This window comes from Phasianus colchicus, chromosome 1 (assembly GCF_987193195.1).
Source record: "Phasianus colchicus chromosome 1, bPhaCol1.hap1.1, whole genome shotgun sequence".
In the NCBI taxonomy this organism is placed as follows: Eukaryota; Metazoa; Chordata; class Aves; order Galliformes; family Phasianidae; genus Phasianus; species Phasianus colchicus.
The window spans coordinates 115,217,414-115,238,923 of record NC_143436.1 but is presented as its reverse complement, the minus strand read 5'-3'; the positions used below and the strand labels follow the sequence as shown (position 1 = coordinate 115,238,923).

General features: G+C 34.1%; 1 protein-coding gene across 1 annotated transcript in view; it reads right to left on the bottom strand.

Moving 5' to 3' along the window:
• Nucleotides 1-21,510, bottom strand: part of CFAP47 (cilia and flagella associated protein 47) — a 276,161-nt gene that overhangs the window by 96,338 nt on the left and 158,313 nt on the right. The window contains exon 51 of the mRNA XM_090123944.1: nt 5,358-5,455. Within this exon, the coding sequence (XP_089980070.1) occupies nt 5,358-5,455 (98 nt within the window). The remainder of the gene's footprint in view (nt 1-5,357; nt 5,456-21,510) is intronic.

The window sequence follows — 21,510 nt, the reverse complement described above, 5'->3', positions numbered from 1 at the left end:
CCAGGCATTTGGTTTTATTGAACCAGAAACTAAGAAATCAGTGTTCAAAACAGACTTTCCCCTCAGGCTTTGTTCTATTGTTCAGATACTACTTGGAGCTTATATATTGGATATTTCCTTTCAAGAAAGCCAAAACTATTCTTCAAATACATGTATGTGTTGGAAAGACTCTTGACTTAATGACTCAGCAATATACACTTAGACTTTTCTATGTGAACTAGACAGCTGCTGAACAGTATGTAGGGTTGAAGCAATAGTTGCCAGCCATTTAGTCATTTTACACAAAAGCTTTAGTTTCTGATTACTTGTTGACCTCTACACAGAGTCTGAATATGAATAAATCCATTTGATGCCATTTGCAAGGCAATCTATTAATGTTGGTCCATTCAGTTTACACTCCATTTTTCAAAGAGACCATGAAATCTGAAATTATCAGACTAAATTCAACCTCTTTACTACCATTGCCAATAAGGAAATCCATAGTAAACATTAATGTAAAATTAAGTAATCAAAAAAAGATTTTTAAAATTGTTGCAATGTTACTAATAGCTAAAGATACTTAATGTCCATTTGGCAAAATTTTTAGAACTTGATTCTTCTCTCCACATGTAGGAATAAAGAAACTGCAAGTATACAAACAACTTACAATACCTTGCAGTGTTTTTTAATTAATAATTATGACTAAAGAATATGAATGAACAAATGGTAATACGTCATTTGAAAGCTTCTTGCTGTACTCTGTTTACCCCATTACTACGTACACAATGACTACTGCTTTCCATGAAATGCACAGTGCTAAGTGTACTCCACTTTTCTCATAAACAACTTTAGCTGGAATTTGTTCAAGAAAAGTAACTTTCACAGGGTACCAAAAGTATGACCTTTAAGTCACTTTTACGCAGCTAGTTCTGGAGATTAAACTAACACAGTCTCAATGGTCATAATGACTCAAGCTCTTCTTTTAATATTTTGGTTGCGATGACTTTTGTATAACTTTGTGGAAATTTAAACCATACGGCATTTCCATTTTAAAAAAGCTGAAGAACAGCCTTCAGTCAGTAACAGATAGTGACCCCCTCCTTTCTACTAAGGACGATGATTACATAAATGCCAGAGATATGTCCATCCTGTCACAGTTATACAGTCACTTCTTACTCTGATTCAGAAATGATAAGGAATATCTTTTTTTTTTCTTTTTCAATAAGTCAAATCATCTAAAATTTATGGTCTTTTAGTCTTAAGTGAATGTCTGAAGAAAAATTTCAATTAAAAATGTATCAGAAGTTACAAAATTACAAAATGCATTCTTAATTCATGCTTTTTACTTTAAATAATAAATGGAAAAATAATAAATGAAAATGAAGCATAATTTAAATTTTAAGTTGTATCTGCTTTATATCTGGTTGGATTTTAACAAGCTCTCCGCATTATACTTATCCACTGACATAATACAGTTCCCAGGATATTTAAACTCATGAAAACATGATGGCATCTCTTTTGGCTGGAAAATTTACAAAAGACTGAGTACAAAAATTTAGTTATCTTAGCATGCAGTGAGGCACAAAAGAGTAGACATGTAGACCAGTACAAGCTGTGCTATTTTTTTTTTATATATATACTTTCAAGTAGTCCTATTTCACTCCAATGAACAGAGCACCCACTAGTGGTTGGAGAACATTAGACAAGTTCATCTCCCAGTTAAATTTCACCCAAGAGATTCAGTGCATGCACTGCTGTGCAGTGTAAGTGAAACTAAATGGGAATAATCAGGAGACACTCAAATAGCATGCTATTGCTATGAACTTAGAGGCTAACACAGACGCCTCCTTTCTTGCAGGTTCACTTCAAGCAAATGAATGAGAGAAATAGAAGAGCTAGGAAAGAGGTGTTATCTTGACAAAATGAACACATCTTGTGTACAATCTCTTATGGTGACAATTCTGTAAAAAAGTTATGTAATTAAAACAGACTAGATGGCTGCTACCTCTAAGTATTAAATAGACATCCATTAAAAAGGAAAATCAAATGCAGTCTTGGGTGAGAAGAATTTGAAAAGCAGTCCCAGAATAAGACTAGTTTAAATGTCCTGGTTTTCTGACTTTTGTGCTTCTCTCTTTCCAGAGCAAGGAACCGAGCAAGCAACTGTGTGGTGTTCAGCTGCCTATGAGGCTGAAGTCAGGAATACTGATTAATCCATCTATTTAATCATAGCATAACAAAATAGTTACATTCTTGATTAGAGAGCTGATATCACTTCTCATATTTGGGGGTTTTCTGTGGACTTTTACAAGTATACAGCATACTAAAAACAAACAAACAAACAAACTCAAACTCAAAGAAAATGCAAGCTGACTTCTTAATTATTTAGAAGGCATAGCCAAAGTCATTAGAACACAAAACAGACAAAGATTACATGCAGGAAAATTAAAGTATCTTTATTTCACAAAATGAAATTTAGCTAAACCAGACCTTTCTATTTATTATTATTATTATTATATTATATTATTATAATACATTATTATTCAGGATCCCACTCACTGCTCAGTCTCATTGCACACCTTTAACAGTGGTAATAAAGTTAGGAATGGAAGCAGCCTGTAACTATGAAAACTAAAGGCTTCACACAGTGGATTACTTCACTGTGCCATTCTTTCATTAGAGACTACATGTAGGTCTTGGCTACTAGAATTCACATTTTTATGCTGGAAAATATTTATAATTCTTACATTTCCAGGGGTACAGATCAGCACTAGTTCCAACTTAAGGGATGTTTGCTATGTACACACTAAACAGAAAAAGATGAAGAACTGGAACCAAGACCCAGAGTTATTCTGCTTTCTCCAGAGGAGAAGCTATTCTCTCACTTGGCAAAATATTATTCTATTAATAGATAAAGAAGAAGAGTAAAATCTCTTCTTTTATGTAAGTGCTTTAGAATCAGAGTATCACAATTCCATATTTACTGTTACAATTCCCAATAGCAATTGCAGGTTATGAGTAAGGCAGCTCACTGGACTCCTGAAACAAATAATGAGATCTGTCTAACAGCATTTCTAACATTTCATTTCAGTGGTTTTGCCAGTGGTTTTGTATGGTCAGGCATAGCCATCAAGCAAGTTTGTCATAGATCAACTTTTGATATAAGAGGGTGCTGTGCTATGAATCATTTTAAAAGATTAATGGGATTTAACAATCTTATTACTTTTCATCTGATATTTTGAATTTCATTCACAGAAAAGTTCTGTGGTTTTTTCTATGTTGCATGTGAATTTTTTAAGAAGTTACATTTCTTAAGATGCCACTTAATTATCTTCACTTTGACTAATGTAGATAGAGGACAAGCACTGCTAAAATCCAAATGGCTTTCTATCTTTCTCTACTGATTTTATCTGTTTAATTTTCTTAGCACTTTTGGAGAAATACCAGAAGTTTCAAGTGAAAAATATCAATAAAAATTAATACCTTATCATACTCTTCATCTTGGAAGAGAGGTAAGTAAGAAAGAGTATTATAGAAGTCTACAGAAGAGTAGCATGAAGAGAGTGGATAGGGTTTAACTGTTCTCTGGCTGCTGTATTTCAATAACCAGGGGGCATCAAATTAAAATAAAAGACATACCTAAAAATAAAATTGATGGTTCATTCACAATGCTCAGTAAGCCCTTCAAAGTCAAGGCAAAGGACGTTATTAATGCAATGGAAAGACTGAACAGAAAACTCTTAACAGCTACAAAGTTACAACACTGTATGTGCATACTCTAGCTAGTTCTCCATGCTTCTAATGTATTTCCTTTGATTTCCTTCCAGTACTTTTCTTAACACATGAAAACCAGACCTTCGAATAATATTTCAGTAATATAAAAGTAGCACAAACTTTATTTGCTATCTGCTTGTATTTGACCAGTTTTTAGTACTCATAGACTGTAGTAGTTCTTTACATAAACTAATTAACTAAAATAATCCCAGACTCTTTAAAGACAGAAAGCACTCCCATTCCAAAACAAACTGCCTGGCATACAAACAGTCAATTCAGACCATTCTGTAACAGTAACTATGCATACTGTAACTCAAGAATCTTTCTGTCATCTTCAAAAAAATCCTTCTATCCATCTTCATCAGTGTGTTTTGTTTTTTTGGTTTTTTGGGTTTTTTTTCACAAGATTTCCCACAGAGTTCTTTAAGAAGGGGTATATCTACTTCTTTTTTTGTCTTCATTTTCACTAGGAAGGAATTTTCCCCATTCAAGTCAATAATTTAATTGCCCCATGCATTGTAAAAATATGTTGGATTTTACTATCAGTGCTTTTTGCAAGTTTTCATACTGAATTATATTCAAAATTATGAGGCAAAGTTAAAATGCCCCTTGACAAGATATTGTAAAATATAATCAATTATATAATTTGAATCTAGCTTTTCCTCTTACCGTTTTCTTACAGTACTTTCAGAGCAGAGCAGAAAATGATACAAGATAAGACACAGTGCTGCAGGACAAAAATCTACATTATTTTTCCCAAGGTCTCAAATTGCAAACTATTTCATTCTAGCTTTTGTGTTTACTTTCTTTTGTGTTTTTCTCCACATAAACAGACTCTGTCACACAAAATCAATTGAAGAGACTTTTTTCCCTCCCCAGTATCTATCACTGGAAGAGGTAGCCCCTAAGTACTTGCATCACTACTAGTGAGTATTTCTTCTTTCTTCTCTGTCTACAATTCATGCAGAATGCAGGGCTACTAGGTAATAAAGTAAACAACCATTTAAGGAATATAATTAAAATACTAACTCGGAAAATCAAGAGAGATTTTATCTTTATACGCCTAAGTGCTTTAAAACATATGATTTATTTAATATTATGTTAATACTATGCAGTCATTTTTCTAAAATTCCTAACATAATTTAATTACTTTATTGAGAATGAAGGTGTATGTTTATCTAGTAATACAGATATGATTAAGTACATTCCAACAATTAATGAAATCCAAATGACAAAACAATTTTGCATGTGTAAGGAAGGAAGGTACCAAAAGAGACTTACCCTACTCTGGTCAGTATGTAAACTGCTTGAAATATTTATGGATTTCAAATTCATCTAATATCCAAAACTAAATGTAGATTACAGCAGAAGAATATAACTATTTAAATAGGGTAAAGTAACCACTTTTTTTCAAGTATCCATTTGAGTTCATATCACTGAGCTTATGTGAGGTCTTACAGTACATACTGAGCTTTATTATGCAAAAACCAGGTGGTCACCTAAGAAAACCAATAAATCTTCTATGATAGCAGCCAGAACAATAGTAAAATTATGTTTTCTCCTAATGCAATAGGAAAAAAATTAAACATTTAGAGTAATCTTACCAGAGCTCTGCATTTCACATCTATCTTCCTTTCAGGTGCTGCAGGTATGCTGTTAATCTTTAAGGAAAACCACACTTTGCAATTTGAAGAACTTCCTCCTACGTACAAAAGAATAAAAGGTTCCATAAATCATCTCACGAGGTGATCACTTATAGCAGCATTCAAATCAATGAGAAATTTTGGCTTTTATCAGAACTGCCAGTCATTGTTCATTTGGAGACAAAGAAAATCATGGATTGATTTAATTGCTGTCAGTCAACTGCCCTATCTAATCCTTTCTCATCTGGGTTCAAAATAGTAACAAAATCAATATATATACAAATTGAAAGGAAATAGCACTTTGGCAAATGAGTTTATTTGATTATTATATTGTTTTAGAATTTTAAATATCATTGATTCACAACTGTTCTCCTTCAAAAAAAATTTTTTTAATCTAATTGTTTTAATTAAGTAAAAGGTAATTCACAATAGATTCAAAATCTGTTATTTGTTAAACAGATCAGAATTTTCAGTTACATGGAATCCATCCTCATATACATGTTCAAACATGTTCACACATGATTTCTACTGTAATTTATTTTCCTATCAGCCTGTCTGTCCTGAGCTCTAAATATTTTGATAATAACCAAGATTGCACTCAAGAGGCTGAGAAAGGAAAAAGATGCTGAATACATGCATCAAAACAACAGAGCATCAATAATATATTATTAGATGTCTTATTCTAAATTTTCTTCACAATGTCTTGTAAGACTGTGGTCAAAAAACAATGACGACAACAACAACAACAAAACAAAACAAAAAACCAATGCTATAAACTCCATAATCACACATTTAGTCACAGGACAAACTGTTCAGAAAACCAGAGGATTTGATTCCCTTCATTACTTTGTATTAGCTAGTCCAAAAAGGAGCAGTGGGAAATTCTGACAATATATACAAAAGCTGAAATGCACCAAACCTTATAACATTGAATGGTTATAAGCTCAGACAAGAAAGCTCTGAGCCTTTGTTCCATACCTGGATTTTTGCCACATTCCTCTGTGAAATCTTGAGATAATTTATAAAGCCACAGAAGACTTTTCCTTTGCAGTCTTAACTTTCCTAAATCATTTTTCTGTACTTCATAATTATCATAATGTAGACATTATAATCGACTTGATTTTTTTCTTTATATATTATATACACTATATGTTTTTAAATATAAACTCATTAGTTGTGTTCACACAGGTTGCATAAAGCTACTCTAATTCCTGACTCTGACAATAAAAGCATAGCTTTTAGGTCTAGTAGCTTTCTTTATAGTTTTGAGTTCAAGTATTTTGAGCTACTAATAATTCTTTTTTCTTTTTGTAAGAAACTCAAAAGTATCTATTTGCATTTGAATTTTCATCTATTTGAATGTTTAGATCCATTTCTCTTTCGATTCTAATCAGATTCTAATCAGATTCTAATCAGAAAATTAAGTGGGTTTTTTTGTTGTTTGTTTGGGTTTTTTTCTTTTCCAGAGACATTAAATGCACATCACATCACAGCCCAAGAATTACCTTTCTGTGAAATCGCTACTGTGTTTGGGAGAGAATACATTGTGCGCATTTGAAAATAGTGTTCAGATTTTTAAACACTTCTCTAAATGAAATGTTTCATTTAAACAGTTTTCATAACATCTGGGGAAAAAAAAAACAACTGGTGGTTCTCTATGTAAGGAGGATTTTTGTATGTGAACTATTTACTAAACTCATATTCATACAAGTATTGTTTAGCATTACTCACAACATTTGTGTAAACTGATGTTATGTCAACTTTCACTCAGTAAGAGTATTTCTTTCTGAATAGTTGCTTTTACCACCTACTTGCATTGTCAAAAAAATAAAGCCTTGGGTTATGCTCACAACAATCGCTCTTAAATGTTCTCTAAGTTGTAGGCTGTTGTTTCTGGTTCAAATTCAAAGAACTTGCATGACTGAAAATAAGTCTTCTATAAGTCCTTTCTAATGTATATACCAGAAGGTTATGGGCTTTGGGGCTATTATTTTTTCTTTCTTTCTTTTCTTAGTCTGGTACCAGCCTCGAGGTAGATGAAATTAGGTCAAATATGTTTGGAATTTTATGTTGAAATTTTGGAAGACAACATTTATTGCCATGAGGTGATCTAGTTGCATTATGGTAGACATTCATTAGCTGTTCCTAGCCAGCTCTGCCCATACACCTTGATGTTACCCTTTTAAAAATGAGATGCATAAATGGATACGTTAGATATAATAGCAGGTAGAATGGTAAAATGTAGATTTCTTAAAAAGAACCCTATTCTACAGTTATCCAGCTTCTACTTTTGGAATGTCATGTTGACTATAAGTGTCGTTTTTGTGTGTATTTGGAGGTTTTGTTTTGTTTTCACACTGTGGCTTTTTTCATGTATAAACTTTTAAACATTTTTATAAGCATCAGAACTGTCAAATAGGAATAACAGACCAAGATTAAATCTGTTCTTGTTTTTTGTTTTCCTCATGTTAAAAAACAGGCAGTAGAAATAGGCACTTCTTCTGTCTAGTTCAGAAAATTTTTATTCTAACTCAGAAATGTTCCAAGATGATGTCTTTTCCCTCACATAAGATGTCTCACTTCAGAATGTAATGTACTTATAACTTTTACAACCCAAAACAAGGAACACTACTGTAAACACAAATACATGCACACTTATTACACAACTTCATCTCTAACCTGGCATTGATATTCTGAATGCTTTTCAAGCCTTTTCTCAAGGCCAGAGCATAGAATCACAAAATGGTTTGGGCTGGAAGGGACCCTAAAGCTTACCAAGCCCCAACCCCTGCCATGGGCAGGGCTGCCCCCCACCAGCTCAGGCTTCCCAGGGCCCCATCCAGCCTGGCCTCAAGCACCTCCAGGGATGGGGCACCACAGCTTCTCTGGGCAGCTGTGCCAGCGCCTCACCGCCTGCTGGGGAAAGAATTTCCCTTTAACAGCTAACCCAGATCTCCTATCTTTTAGTTCAAAGACTTTTCCTTTCCACCTACAATGAAGCCATAATGAGGTCTCCCCAGAACCTTTTTTTTTTTTTCTGATCATCTTTGTGGCCTTCATCCATGTCCATGATAGGAGATAAACCTGGCTTGACTTCAGGCCTGTATTTATCATCTCACTCTCAGATTTCAATGACAGAAAAATCCTTAGCCTGCTTCATGCAAGCAACAGGTCATGATCTTGTCAGATCTCATTAAAAGAAACAAAACAAAGTTTGGTTAGTTCTTCACAGAGAAATCACCAGCACAAAAAAGGAGTGAAGAAAAATCTTCTCAACATAAAAAATGCATTTATGCAAACAATTTAATGTTCACAGTTCTTCTCCCTTAGCCTCTCCCTTGCTAGTTACGGTCTAGCATCAGCCATTAATGGTTAGTGCAAAGTAGGATTCTTCATGTCAAAAATTGCAAATTCAAATTATATTAGTATAAAACAGCTTTCTTTTTTTTTTCATCTTTTAGAACTTACCCTTATTTTTTCATATATGAAAGAACTGGAAGCCTGGGAAGCTGTATAATTTTTATTACATGTAGTTACCCAGAATTTGAAGAAAAAATCCATATTCCTGTATCTATTCCTTCATAGCAGCAAGGCAATTTCTTTGATTAATATTTATCTCTAGTAATTACTTCTGAGAATAGAATATTATTTATTTAAAAGACAACTATTAAATTGTAATTTACATGAAAATTAAATTTGAGCTTTCAGTATACTTTTAAGGTTAAAATTTTCACAGGCACATTCCAAGTCTCATTCTGATTTGCACGACATGCCAAAATCATTGTTTTTTTCTCCATAGTTGAACATCTAGCCAGCCAAGAATTTTGCCCTACTATTCAGTAATGAAAACAAATTGCTTCTCCTGTAGAGGTTTCTTCATTTGCTTGTGTAATTTTCAAAATATTATAAAATTTGACTTAACAAACCAGCGTTTGTTAAAACTGTATACTTTTAATCTTATACCTTGGATCATTTACCGATGTCTCACTCCAATTTATAGGAGGGAGACGAGGGCCTTTGATATATCTATACCTGGCGTGAGATTAAGAAACAATGGTTCAATTGTTGCAAATATTTATTACAGATCTTAATTAGGGAGATGGGAAAGGGGAGGACAGAGACTGTTACATATTAGGGTGATGGAGAAGGGAAGGCAGGCGATAGAAAAGATAGGAAAGAAACAAGAATTGCATGAAGTAGGGATAGTCACCACCAGAATCCAGCATCAGCCCTGTTGCACGCCATTTCGATGATCAGAGGCAAATGCGCAGGGGGAGAGCAGCAGCAGTGTGGCCAGCCTTGGGCAGCAAGAAGGTGCAGTTACTGGGTAGGTAGAAGCCACAGGGAAAATCCGTGAGGAGGCAGCAGGTGTCTGGTAGCAGGCCCAAGAGAGAGTCCATCAGCATGCAGGCATCAGCTCGTGAGGCTTCTGATGGCAGACACCTTTGTTCTTCTTCATGTAGGCATTACCTCGTGAGGAATCTGTTGTCAGAAAACCTTTCTTCTTTGTGAGGAATCTGTTGTCAGAAACCTTTTCGGGGGAGAGAAGCATCAGCATGGCCAGCCTCAGGCAGGAAGCAGGTAGGATGCAGAGCAAGTTCAGGAGGGAGAGAGGCAGGTCGTAAGGCTTCTCATGTCAGTAAACCTCATCTCATGGTTGTCCCTTTTTTATCCTTCTGCCAACATGGCATTCCTGGGTGCTTGGATAAGAGTTATGTGCAGCACCATCTGAGATGACTATCTCCCTTGAGATAAGCCCACACAAAAGACTGCTTCTCAGCAGCTTCTCTCTCTCTCTCTCTCTCTCTCTCTCTCTCTCTTGTTGACAAAGGATTTCCCAACCCTGGCTTGGACTTGTGCATCAGCAAGCTTTGAGGCAATAACGTGAAAGAATAATCTCTTACACCCGAAGAGTAAGCAGTTGTGAAATCCCCTTCCTTTCACTGGCAAAATGCTTTCCTCTAATCATTTGGGTTAGAATATGTTACTGTCCTGTAGCCACAAACTGAGATTTCTGTTCTTTTTCCCCTTCCTTGCCCTTTCCCTAAAATTGCCTTTCATCTTTCATCTACTATGTCACCCTTTAAATTTGCTGCCAAACATCAGCAGTTATATATTGGGTTTAAAATAGAAAAGATACTTCCCTCCTGATTAGGATACAGCTGTCTATCATTCAGCTGGATTGCACATCATTGATGATAAAGGAAGATTTGCCTTGGTTTACTGAAAATTCTAGGCCCTGCGGGTGTTTTGCAAGCGTAGATATTGATGAGAGAAATAAATTGTAATGCTAAATAAATAAAATTATCTCAAATGCCTTATCCCAATTTTACAGACTTCTCATATTGACAGTATAAGTATGATTATTTAAGCAAAAGGATGAATTAAAGTGATATTTTCAATTTCAATGTGTGTTCTTTTGCAGTATTTTTACCTAACATTTGCAGAACTGGTATAGCAATGAAAGAAATAAATTCAAGTTTAGCTTTAGGTATATCATTAAGAATGCTCTTAGATGTGTCTTCTGGGATATGCTTTTTAGCAATAACAGGCAAGGGAATAAAACAGCTTGATTTCTTGGTTCTACAAAAAGTTTTCAAAGCTATTAGTTATATAAATTCTCCTTAGGTGGATAACCTAAATGTTGTTCTTATTGTATGTTATTGTACTTTACAGAACATGAAATAAAAGTTTAAAAGACATTTTACCTATACCTCTATAATATGTAAGTATGTGATCATTCTCAACATATAAAGAGCTCTTCACTGCTAGGATTGGAAAAATCAAAATGTTGACTTCTTTCTGTCCATATGCAATCGCTGGAGTCATCTCTAACAGACAAGAGCTGTTGCTCATGAAAACTCATCAGCTGTACATATGAGTCATGTCTATTTAGCTTGATTTATTAGATGAAGAATAAAGATTTTAAAAAAATAAGTTATTTCAAACAGACCAGATGAAGATTTATGTTGCTCATTTTTCAAATTTGACTGGCTTTAGCAATCTAACAATTATATAAAAAAGACCTAATATTTCTCCTCCAGTCTTTCCCTGACAACTTATGTTTTTCTACCATTATATATTTATAGCTAATACTTTTAACATAAATTTAACATAAATTTAATGCGTTTCTTCCAACTTATTTAACAAAAACCTCACATCTATGCCAACTGTCTAAGTAGTTAAAATATGTCCAAAGACACACAAAAAACCATATGTTTTACAAAAGATTTTGAGTATTTCTTCTAATGGTTTCCCTAGATAAACTTGATTATTCCAGCTGAGAAGTGCAGTCTTTCTGTTTCAGTAGACACATCACTCCACTGAAAACAACTTATAAATTAAACGTTATTTTAACTGACTCTAGACATTTCTCCCCAGATTTATTTTCCATGTGAAGAAACTGTGAACTTAATTTATGGAGAAAGATAACACTAACACATTATGAGAATGTTGCAATTCTATTATCCTAGAACCTCAAAATGATGCAAAAAGGCAGATACTAATATCCATTTTTACTACGTGAAGAATAGCTCATCCTTGGAAAAGCAATGTGTCTGTATTTTCTTCTTGCAAGGTATCTATTAATTTAAAGTTGACACTTTTATTCTTTAGCTTATGTTTTTTCACCTGAGGGCTATACTTTTTCAGTAAAAGTAAACAATCCGTATGGCTTTTAAAATTCTTTTGCATTACATGGCAAGACAAACTTTGCTCTAAAATGTTATTTTATGCAAACACATTTGAGTAACCCTAGCAAAGAATGTTCATTTAATGCATTCCTTGTAATATTGCTTAAAATAATATTTTAATACTCCTCAGACATTAATTGCATTCTTACAAGAATCAGTAAATATATGAAATACTGTATATGTATATGTAATTTGCATAGAGCTATCTACATAAATTTACTGTCAGCTACAAATGACATAGCATTTCCTGAGGAAATTGTGGCATGATGAGTAAACTCAGAGGATTCTGAACGGCATGGAACTGCGTCAGAGGAGAGCCAAGCCAAGTGTTGGAAAGAAGTTCATCACCAGAGAGCAGTGGGCATGGAACAGGCTGCTCAGGGCAGTGGGCATAGCCCCACACAGTCAGAGTTCAAAGAGCTTCTGGACAAGTCTCTCAGACACATGGTTTGAATTTTGGGTGGTCCTTTGTGGAGCCAGGAGTTGGACTCCATGATCCTTATAGGTCCCTTCCAACTTTGGATATTCTGTGGTTCTATGATATATATGCTAGTACATCATTCAAATACCAACCACTTGTGATACAAGTATAGATTTAATCCAAAGTTCAAAAATAGATGATAATGCAAGTAATATATTTGGCATTAGGCTCCCTCAGATTTTTATGCTTTGCAGGCAATGCGACATATGTGAACAGCAGGTGCACAAAGTTTAAGACAACTCTAATGCTCTGGGACATGATTTGGCAGAGGGTTGTTAAAGTTAGGGTAGTATGGTTAGGTTGTGGTTGGACTCGATGATCTTTAAGGTCTGTTCTGACCTGAGTGATACTATGATTCCATGATTCTAAATACTGAAGAGTAATTCTGCACACTTTAGCATCACAAGTAAAAATGCACTGGATTTCATGAAACAATAAGAAATACACTGTATTAATAGCTGTCATTTATTTGGGAGACATATCTTAGATGAATAAATTTGAAGTATCATCATAAATCTTACAAACTGTGACCACAATGTCATTAACCTTTCCTGACCCTGCTTTCATTGAATCATAGAAACATAGAATGGCTTTGGTTGGAAGGATCACCAAGCTCCAACCCCCCTGGACCAGCCTGCCCAGGGCCCCACCCAACCTGGCCTTAAACACCTCCAGGGACAGGTCATCCACAACCTCTCTGGGCAGCCCTTTCCAGCACCTCACCACTTTCATAGTAAAAAACTTCCCCCTGACACGCAACCTAAATCTTCCCTCCTTCAACTTAAACTGCCCTTGCCCTGCTATTATCTACCCTTTCAAAGAGCTGGCTCCCCTCTTGTTTATAGGCTCCCTTTAGCTACTGGAAGGATGCAGTAAGGTCACCCTGCAGCCATCTCTTCTCCAGGCTGAACAAGCCCAGCTCCCTCAGCCTGTATTTGAAGGGAGAAGTGCTCCAGCCCTCTAATCATCTTTGTGGACCTCTTCTGGACCCTCTCCAACAGAAGCTATCCTTATTAGAAGCTTGTGTCCATACACTGAAAAAAACCCCAGGCTTGCATTACATAACACTGAACACTCACTGATGAAGGGGATGAAGCAATCTACTACATAAGGAGTCTGTCATGTATGAGCCACTGAAAATAAACTGAGCAGATTCTGGGAACATGAGTAGCTTTGAAGTAGGAGAGACTGTTTGGGAGTACCCTGCAGATCAAACATCTCTATCCTGTGGCTTTCTCAAAACACTGCCTTACATTACTATTTCATTATTTACTGTCTGAATCTATAATTTTTAGTCCAGAAGATTAAAATTTTTCTATTGCTTAGATGAAACTCAAAATTAGACCACCATCACAGACAGAAACTTTGGGAGAATTTATGGGAAGATTACTATGTAATGGCTTTAGCAGTTCAAATATCAAGCAAGATGAACTGGAACCTTTCGCTAATTAAAATAAATTTGATATAATTGAAGAATGATATGGTGAAGTGTTTTGGTTGCTTAGAATGCTAAGATGCTTGTAAAGCACTGTTTAATTTCTAATGTGAAGATAAATTATATTTGCTTTAAGAATGTTATTTGATTATTATAATTACCATAGTTCAAAGAATTGGCAAAGAAAGAAGCTGAGGCTAAAGAGAGAAAACAGATAATCTAGTCTAAGAGTGGGAAAAATATCTATTCTCATAGTAGGAGAGAGAAAATAACAATTCAAGACACTTGAGATTAAAAAAAAAAAAAAAATTAAAAAAGTGCCCACAAAGTAGGTAATTATTCTGCATCTATGAAAAGACATATGAAAGCACAAAAAACCTAGTAGTCAGTATGATTCTAAAATGCATTCAAAAAGTATTGCCAAATATATACATTTTTCAGAAAGATTTTTAAGGAAAGACAAGAATTACAATGTTCTTGTTCACAAAAAATTGCTTCTAAAAGAAATCTGCACGTTCCTAATGGAAAGGATAACAAATGATGGGCATTAGGACACATTAACAGCATCAGGAAAAGTTTACAGTGTTAAAGGAAGGGAATTTAACCCCCCCCAAAAATGGTTAGTACCACTTAGCCTCATTTTGAACACAAAACTTATAGACAGGAGTATTAACTGGTAAACTAATTTAACAATATTTCCTGGACTATATATGAATTTCTAATTAAATCTTTAACTGTGAGTTAACTTTTATTTTACTATACAAAACTACAAAAGACTACAGGAAGAAAAGAGCTCCCTTCTTGACAGGGTTCACCTGTAAATTCTCTATCATGCTTTACTAATGATATGTAGATATTTCTGAACATCATTCATTATTCTAATTCTGTATGTACTAATAAAAATATGTTTTTCCATAATACAAGTGGTATGGCAAAAGTACAAAATTAGGCAACGGTGTTTTATCAACCCTGATATAGTATTTCTGCAATGTTTCCTACAGATACAGGTAGGAAAATGCAAAGATATTAGATCTGACAAGTATCTATATATTTTTTTTTACTTAATACCACCCTTCTATCATGATAGGAACCTTATAATCACATTTACTGTGATTTGAGTCACTTTCCTTTACAAGCTCTGCCACACACTAGACATTTCATCTTGCCTCTTAAGTTAAAATGAAAGGCAATGCAAACACAAACACATGAAGTTTACTCTGTGATGACAACTGTCTGCTCTCTGAAGAAGATATTACTGATTACAATTTTCTGACCACTTTCTGACCTCTTCAGCCTGTCTCCTTTGAGCATCTAAAAGCCTTAGCCATTTTAGAAAAACTGTTTAATTCTCTATACACACATTACAAAAAAAGTGATTCATATGAATCCTGACAATTAAGCAGGCAGATTTTCATTACGCTGCAGTAAAACCGTTGTAGATTTCTGCATGCAATTTATGTTTACAATAAAATAAGAAATGAAGTCAAATCCCATTAATCTTTGCATCAAATAATTTTATGTTTCCATGCTTCCACACTAAATAAAACCAATCCTTTATTAATTTCATGGATATAATTTGTCATAATTACAGATGCTAAGCTTTATCTCCCTATCTTCTTTACAATAGGAAGCATAAATTGTAACACTGATAAATAATGTTCTTATTAATTTCTCAGTAAATTGGTAGACAAATAAGGAACTGTTAAGCATTGAGAGTTCAGTGAAAGCAATCCTATAAATATTTGTAACACTAAACAATAAATAATATAAACACTATGAAATCCGAAGCACTTTTCCTAAATAACATAGGCATAGCTACACACATTAACAGGAATTCCAATCATATTTTTATAATTCACTCTAATTTGCCACAAACAAACAAAGCATCAAACAACAGCCTTTGTAAATCCCTCAAAAAAGAGGGATTTTTAAAGTAGTTAAAACAGGGGAAAAAGGAAAATTGAAAAGGGTAAAAAAAAAAAACAAAAAAAAAACGGTGATTTTCCTAACTGAGCATGGAAATACATTTTGAATCTCTAAGAATTATTTATTAATACACTTTCTTTAAATGTTGCATGGACCTAGCCTCCACGGTACCCGTGGATGTACATCTTCACTAAATTCATTTTTCCTCTCCTGGAATAATTGTAATTTTCAAATGTGCAATTCTTCTATTTCAGAGCATCTTAGTATGTTTCCAGCATGCCTCTGCAACCAGGTATGGCTGTAAACCATTCTGATTTTTGTTTTGATCATATTTAGAAATAGACTGTGAAAGGTAATTCTGTTACAATTAGACCAGAATGATCTAACTTAAAACACAGATTCAAAACATAAAGGGTATAGGAACAGAACCTGCTCACATTTTTACCTGTTTATCTCTTCAACTGCATATAGAAAAGCAAAGATCATATGAAAGACAATCCAGAACTTATCACTTACAAATCAGGCTTTTAGTAAACCACACAACATAGAAGACATTATATGGAGTAATAAAGGAAAAATTGTTTATCTCCCTGAAAATTTATTGGTAGCAAATTGCAGAAAGGAGACTCAGGCAAATCAATTCAAACAAGTATGAGACTCAGATGTGCGTAGTCTTCATGGAAAAACATAGGTTAAAAGTTCAGTGAAAGAAAATTAATATAGCTTATTGTAGAACAGAAAAGGAATACAGAAGTACCTTTCTATACAGATAAACAAGCATGTATTCAGGTCTCAAAATATCAATCTAAAATAATCATGCCTGAAAAGAAAAGCACTAACTGTGTTTGTTGAGTGGAAGAGTATTCAGGGTCCTGTAAGGTTGCTATAGACTGTCAAATAATATACATTAAAGTGAGGTCTGACAGACACTTCCACAGTAAAGAATATTCATTGCAAATTGATTCAAATTTTGGATGTGAGCTGAAATGCGATATTTAACAGACAGAAGCAATGACACCAGAAAGTATTTTCTCAACTAACAGAAAAGCAAAGTTCATTGTATCTGGATACTTTCCAGAATCTGACAATTCATTTACCTTTTGACAGATCATTGCTACATAATCTCCAGCAGTCGTACACAAATAACATAGAAATTAACACATTTCTTGATACACGCACTGTATGATTTTGCACGGTTTGAACACTTAACCAGAATCATGTCAGCAAACTTAGCTACTTACAATAATACATTTTAATAGTTATTTTAAGCAGAAAGGAAGTAGAAACTGGAAAAATAGCCCTATTGCAATCCTTTTCTAATACCCTAACAGTATTCAAATTATTTTTCGAAGTTTGTCTTTCTAGGATTTTATTAAAGCATATTACATGAACAATTACCAGAATCAAAGCTGTTCATTTAATTTGACATTCTGCAATGCTGTTTGCATTTTTGTCTCCTCTAATGTACAAAGGGCAAGACTCACAAATTAAAAAGACGGTGACTGGAGTTTTTGCTATACAAATGAGATTTATTAGAAGAGTTCGCAAGTGGGAAAGTCTAAGTTTATTAATTTAGCTTACTTGTTCCTATTTTACATTTGCTCACATCTTTTCTGAATTAACCTTCCAACTCAAAATTGTCAGAGCCAGTTGCTTTTTCTGCTTTTCCTGGAATTTTCTGGCCAAAGAATTCAATAACAATTACTCTAAGAAAATACAAATTTTTTTTTTTTTTTTTTTTTTTACAGTAATAGTTTTTCGCTATTTTGCTGAGAAGCTGTAGCACATCACTTAGAGCAGGGTACAACATCTTTCAGAAGAGTCATTTCAATTATAGAAGCATGTCTTTTACTATTTCTATGAAGGTCCACTAAAATTTTACAGTTTTTTACTTCCAAAAATTATTTATTCATTCGTGCATATGTATGCCAATGTCCAATGTCTAAACAGTACACAAAGCCCACTTGTACCTAACACATCCTAGCCCCTCACCATTCCCACACATCAAGCAGATTTAACGCATGCAGCAGATTTGAAGATCTGGAATAATTTCAACTTCATAAATGAAATAAAACGCATATTCAAGAATAATTATAACTTAACAATGACGCACAAAACTCCTATTTGCTATAAAAATGTATTCCTCACTTAGTGGATCACATTAAGAAGCGTTCTTACAAATATTTATAACATTTTAGAGGAAATTAATATAAATTCCTCACTTTCAGTGTAGCTAACAAGCCTTTTACAGCTTTCTTCCATAAGAAATAGCATGTGCAGGTTTTACTTAGTTCAAAAAACCCAGCAGTCCTGCATGATTATTTTGACTGAACATAATGGAAAGGTATGCATGTAATCCAAGAGCACCAGAAAATGACGGAGCCTTTCAGAGATGATACAGTTTGCTTTAAATATAGCAAGTTCTCCAGGAAGAATATACAAAGGCCTTTTATGAGAGATGCATTATGTTCTAAGTGGCAAAACAACATGTAAGTGATGGGTCGTTTTCTTCTAGTAGAATATTTATTCGACCATGAATAAATAGAATATGGCCTTTCAACAGAATGACTGTTCCCACTGAGAAACAAGACCCTGAATCAACCTACAGTGAACAGCAAGGACCTACAGGTGAAGGAAAAATGAAGAAATGTATGGATTTTTATAGAAATCAAGTGACACTAAAGGTCCAAGACTAAGGTGTGATACTCCTCAAAGAGGCCACTAGGGCTCCAAAGTTCAGTTTAACTCCCTCTGTGACAGTGCCAGACTCACTCAGCAGCAGGATGTGCTTAAGCCTATGATGGTAATGGTTAAGCGTTTTCTGACAACTGTTCCTTCTAGATATCAGTGACAGTATTATCCTGTGTTGTGGTAAACAATACACACTAGTAATATACTCATTTTGAAACGTTTTTTGTTATTTCTGAAATGTATATTTGTTGGTAGAGAGCAATGACTTTTGAATATCTAAATTTTCTGAAGGAATGCCTCATGAGATATATTACAAAAAGATAAATAGGGAAAAACCATAAAGAAAGAACAAAGTTGCTTGGTCCATTTCTTTTTAATGAAAAAACAACCCTTCACAAATAAAGTTATATTTCAAAATCAGTGCCAAATGTAATAAACAGAAATAATTAATGCCTTGAAAGTGCATCCAAATCTAACCAAGGTTTTTATGCACACATATTCTCACTCTCTGTTGACAGTGTATAAAAAGCCATCTGTCTTTTGTCACAGTGGGAAAAAATACTTCCTTAATATTCACAGTTTCTTAAATATGTTAAGATCAACTGTAGATCTGCTACGCCACAGAGGAAATAAGATAAAAATTTTAAGAGAGACACTAGGTGCCAAAACAAATGAATCATTTAATGGACAAGAAACATCAACTGCCAACGCAGTAAAAATGTCAGAATTGTCCTTTTGTGATTACGTTGGTAAACCTGTCTCATAATTGAATGTAAGAGACTGCGGGAACATCCAGTGGCTGGGATAAATTAAAAAACAGAATTCCATATGGACTATTATTTTGCAGCTGATATAGAAATAAAAGTCAATAGCAAATTCCAGGAATAGTCTATGGAATGGATAAGAAGTTCATAAGAAGATATGACTGAAATTAATCTATGAAAAAACAACGAGATGAACCTACAGTTTTTTTACTAGTAAAAAATGACTTACATAGCTAGGATTACCTTATCACAAATACACTCCTTAGTAACTGTTCAGCTTCAAAGGCTGGCAATGGCAGCAGTATATGGTACAAAATTGTCCACATATGAAAGTATAGTCCAACTTGTAATAGGGTTATAAAAATAATATATGGAGGAGTCTGATCAGGAAGTGAAAAGACTAAATTAAACTGGACAGAGAAATATGGTTTATTTCCCCTGGCTGGAAATTAACATGATTCCGGTTATCTTATGAACATCATTTTGACTCAATCTATTATTTTAATTAATGTTTCTGAACTGTTTCATTTTCAGAAGCATGCAACAGCAACATAACACAACATAATACAACATAATATGGTATAATAATACATGTATTATTATAATTATATATATAAGTATATAATAATGCATTATAATGATAAAAATATATGTAATATATTATATCATGTATTATAGTATATAAATATAATAATAGATATATATAGCTACACCTATAAGCATATATAAAACTATATGGATCTATTTATAGAGTAGCCTAACTGTTGAATTGCCCTCTTAGGTCGTAAGAATCTATTCCTTTGTCTGAGGGACTGAACATACACCTATGTTCTCACCCTTAAGCAATAAGTTATGCTATGCAATTACTTTTAGACAATCTTGTTGAATTTACTGTAATTGCAATGTATCTGTAATGTTTGGATTCATATGACATATTCAAGCAGTTATTCAGATAGGGAAAAAAAATGTGGAAGACTTTAATAAATCCCATATTAGAAACTGAACTTATGATTCAAGTGTTAGGATGTAAAGTTTGACTTTTTCTTGTTTTCTGGCTCACTGCATACTTTCACAGCTCATCACAATTGAAACAGCATGAATAGGGGAGACTAGTAGGGACCTTCCTTTTATCCTCTCCTCACCTCAGTATTTTCTGCCCACACACACTTGTGCCTTTGTTTCATGATTGTGTTCTGCCTGTGTACTTATGAGTCATTACTTCCTCAGGGGTAAAATTAGAATTGTTTGTAAGCACGACAAAGCAGGAAAGGCAAAATGATGATGCAGATAAAGAGCATCTCAAGCACTCAAACCTAATAGCAAGGGCACTGGTTGCAAAGAAACTACTTCTCTATTGCTAGCTTACTTTTTTGTTTCAAAAAAGGTTATTTCATATACCACTCGATGTGTCACAGACATCAAGGAAAGGGTTTACACTTAGATCTATCATGTTAGCCCTATTGTTCAAGAGTGGATTAAAAGAAGAAATTCCAGTGTGGTTATGCTGCTGCGTGTTTCAGTTTAGCAAGGTGTAAGTAAACGCCTGTCACATCATAGGTGAACTTGAGAAGTCCAGAGCACATCTAACCAGGTAACCATGACAACTACACCCATTCCTTTTGCAAAGGATTTTTTTTTTTTTCAAAATATTCATATTAAATTGGCTACTAGTAGACAAAATTCTCTATACATACATATGATATCTGCCAGACAGAAGGACTATGTGTTTCAGCAATATACCTTCTAGCTAATTTATTATTACAATTTCAATTACATAAAAAATTCAATCTGTTCATACGCAAATGTAATCCTGCTTGCTATGATATCCAAAAATATACATATGTGCAGGTTTACAAATGAACTGACTTACATGTGGTTATGGTAGTATGGCAATATTAAAACATCTGCTACATGAAGGATGGTGCAACCTAAAATTCACAAGCAGCCTTGCACTGTGAGCAATTACAGACTGCTTTGATTATTAATTTTCAATAGGCTATCATGCTTACTTTGCACAGATTTTTAATTACATGCATACCATGCCCCACAGAATTCTATGTGGGCCATAGGTCCTTGAAGCAATGCTACTTCAGAATTGTTTCAAAACAACATGTTAGTTTATTAG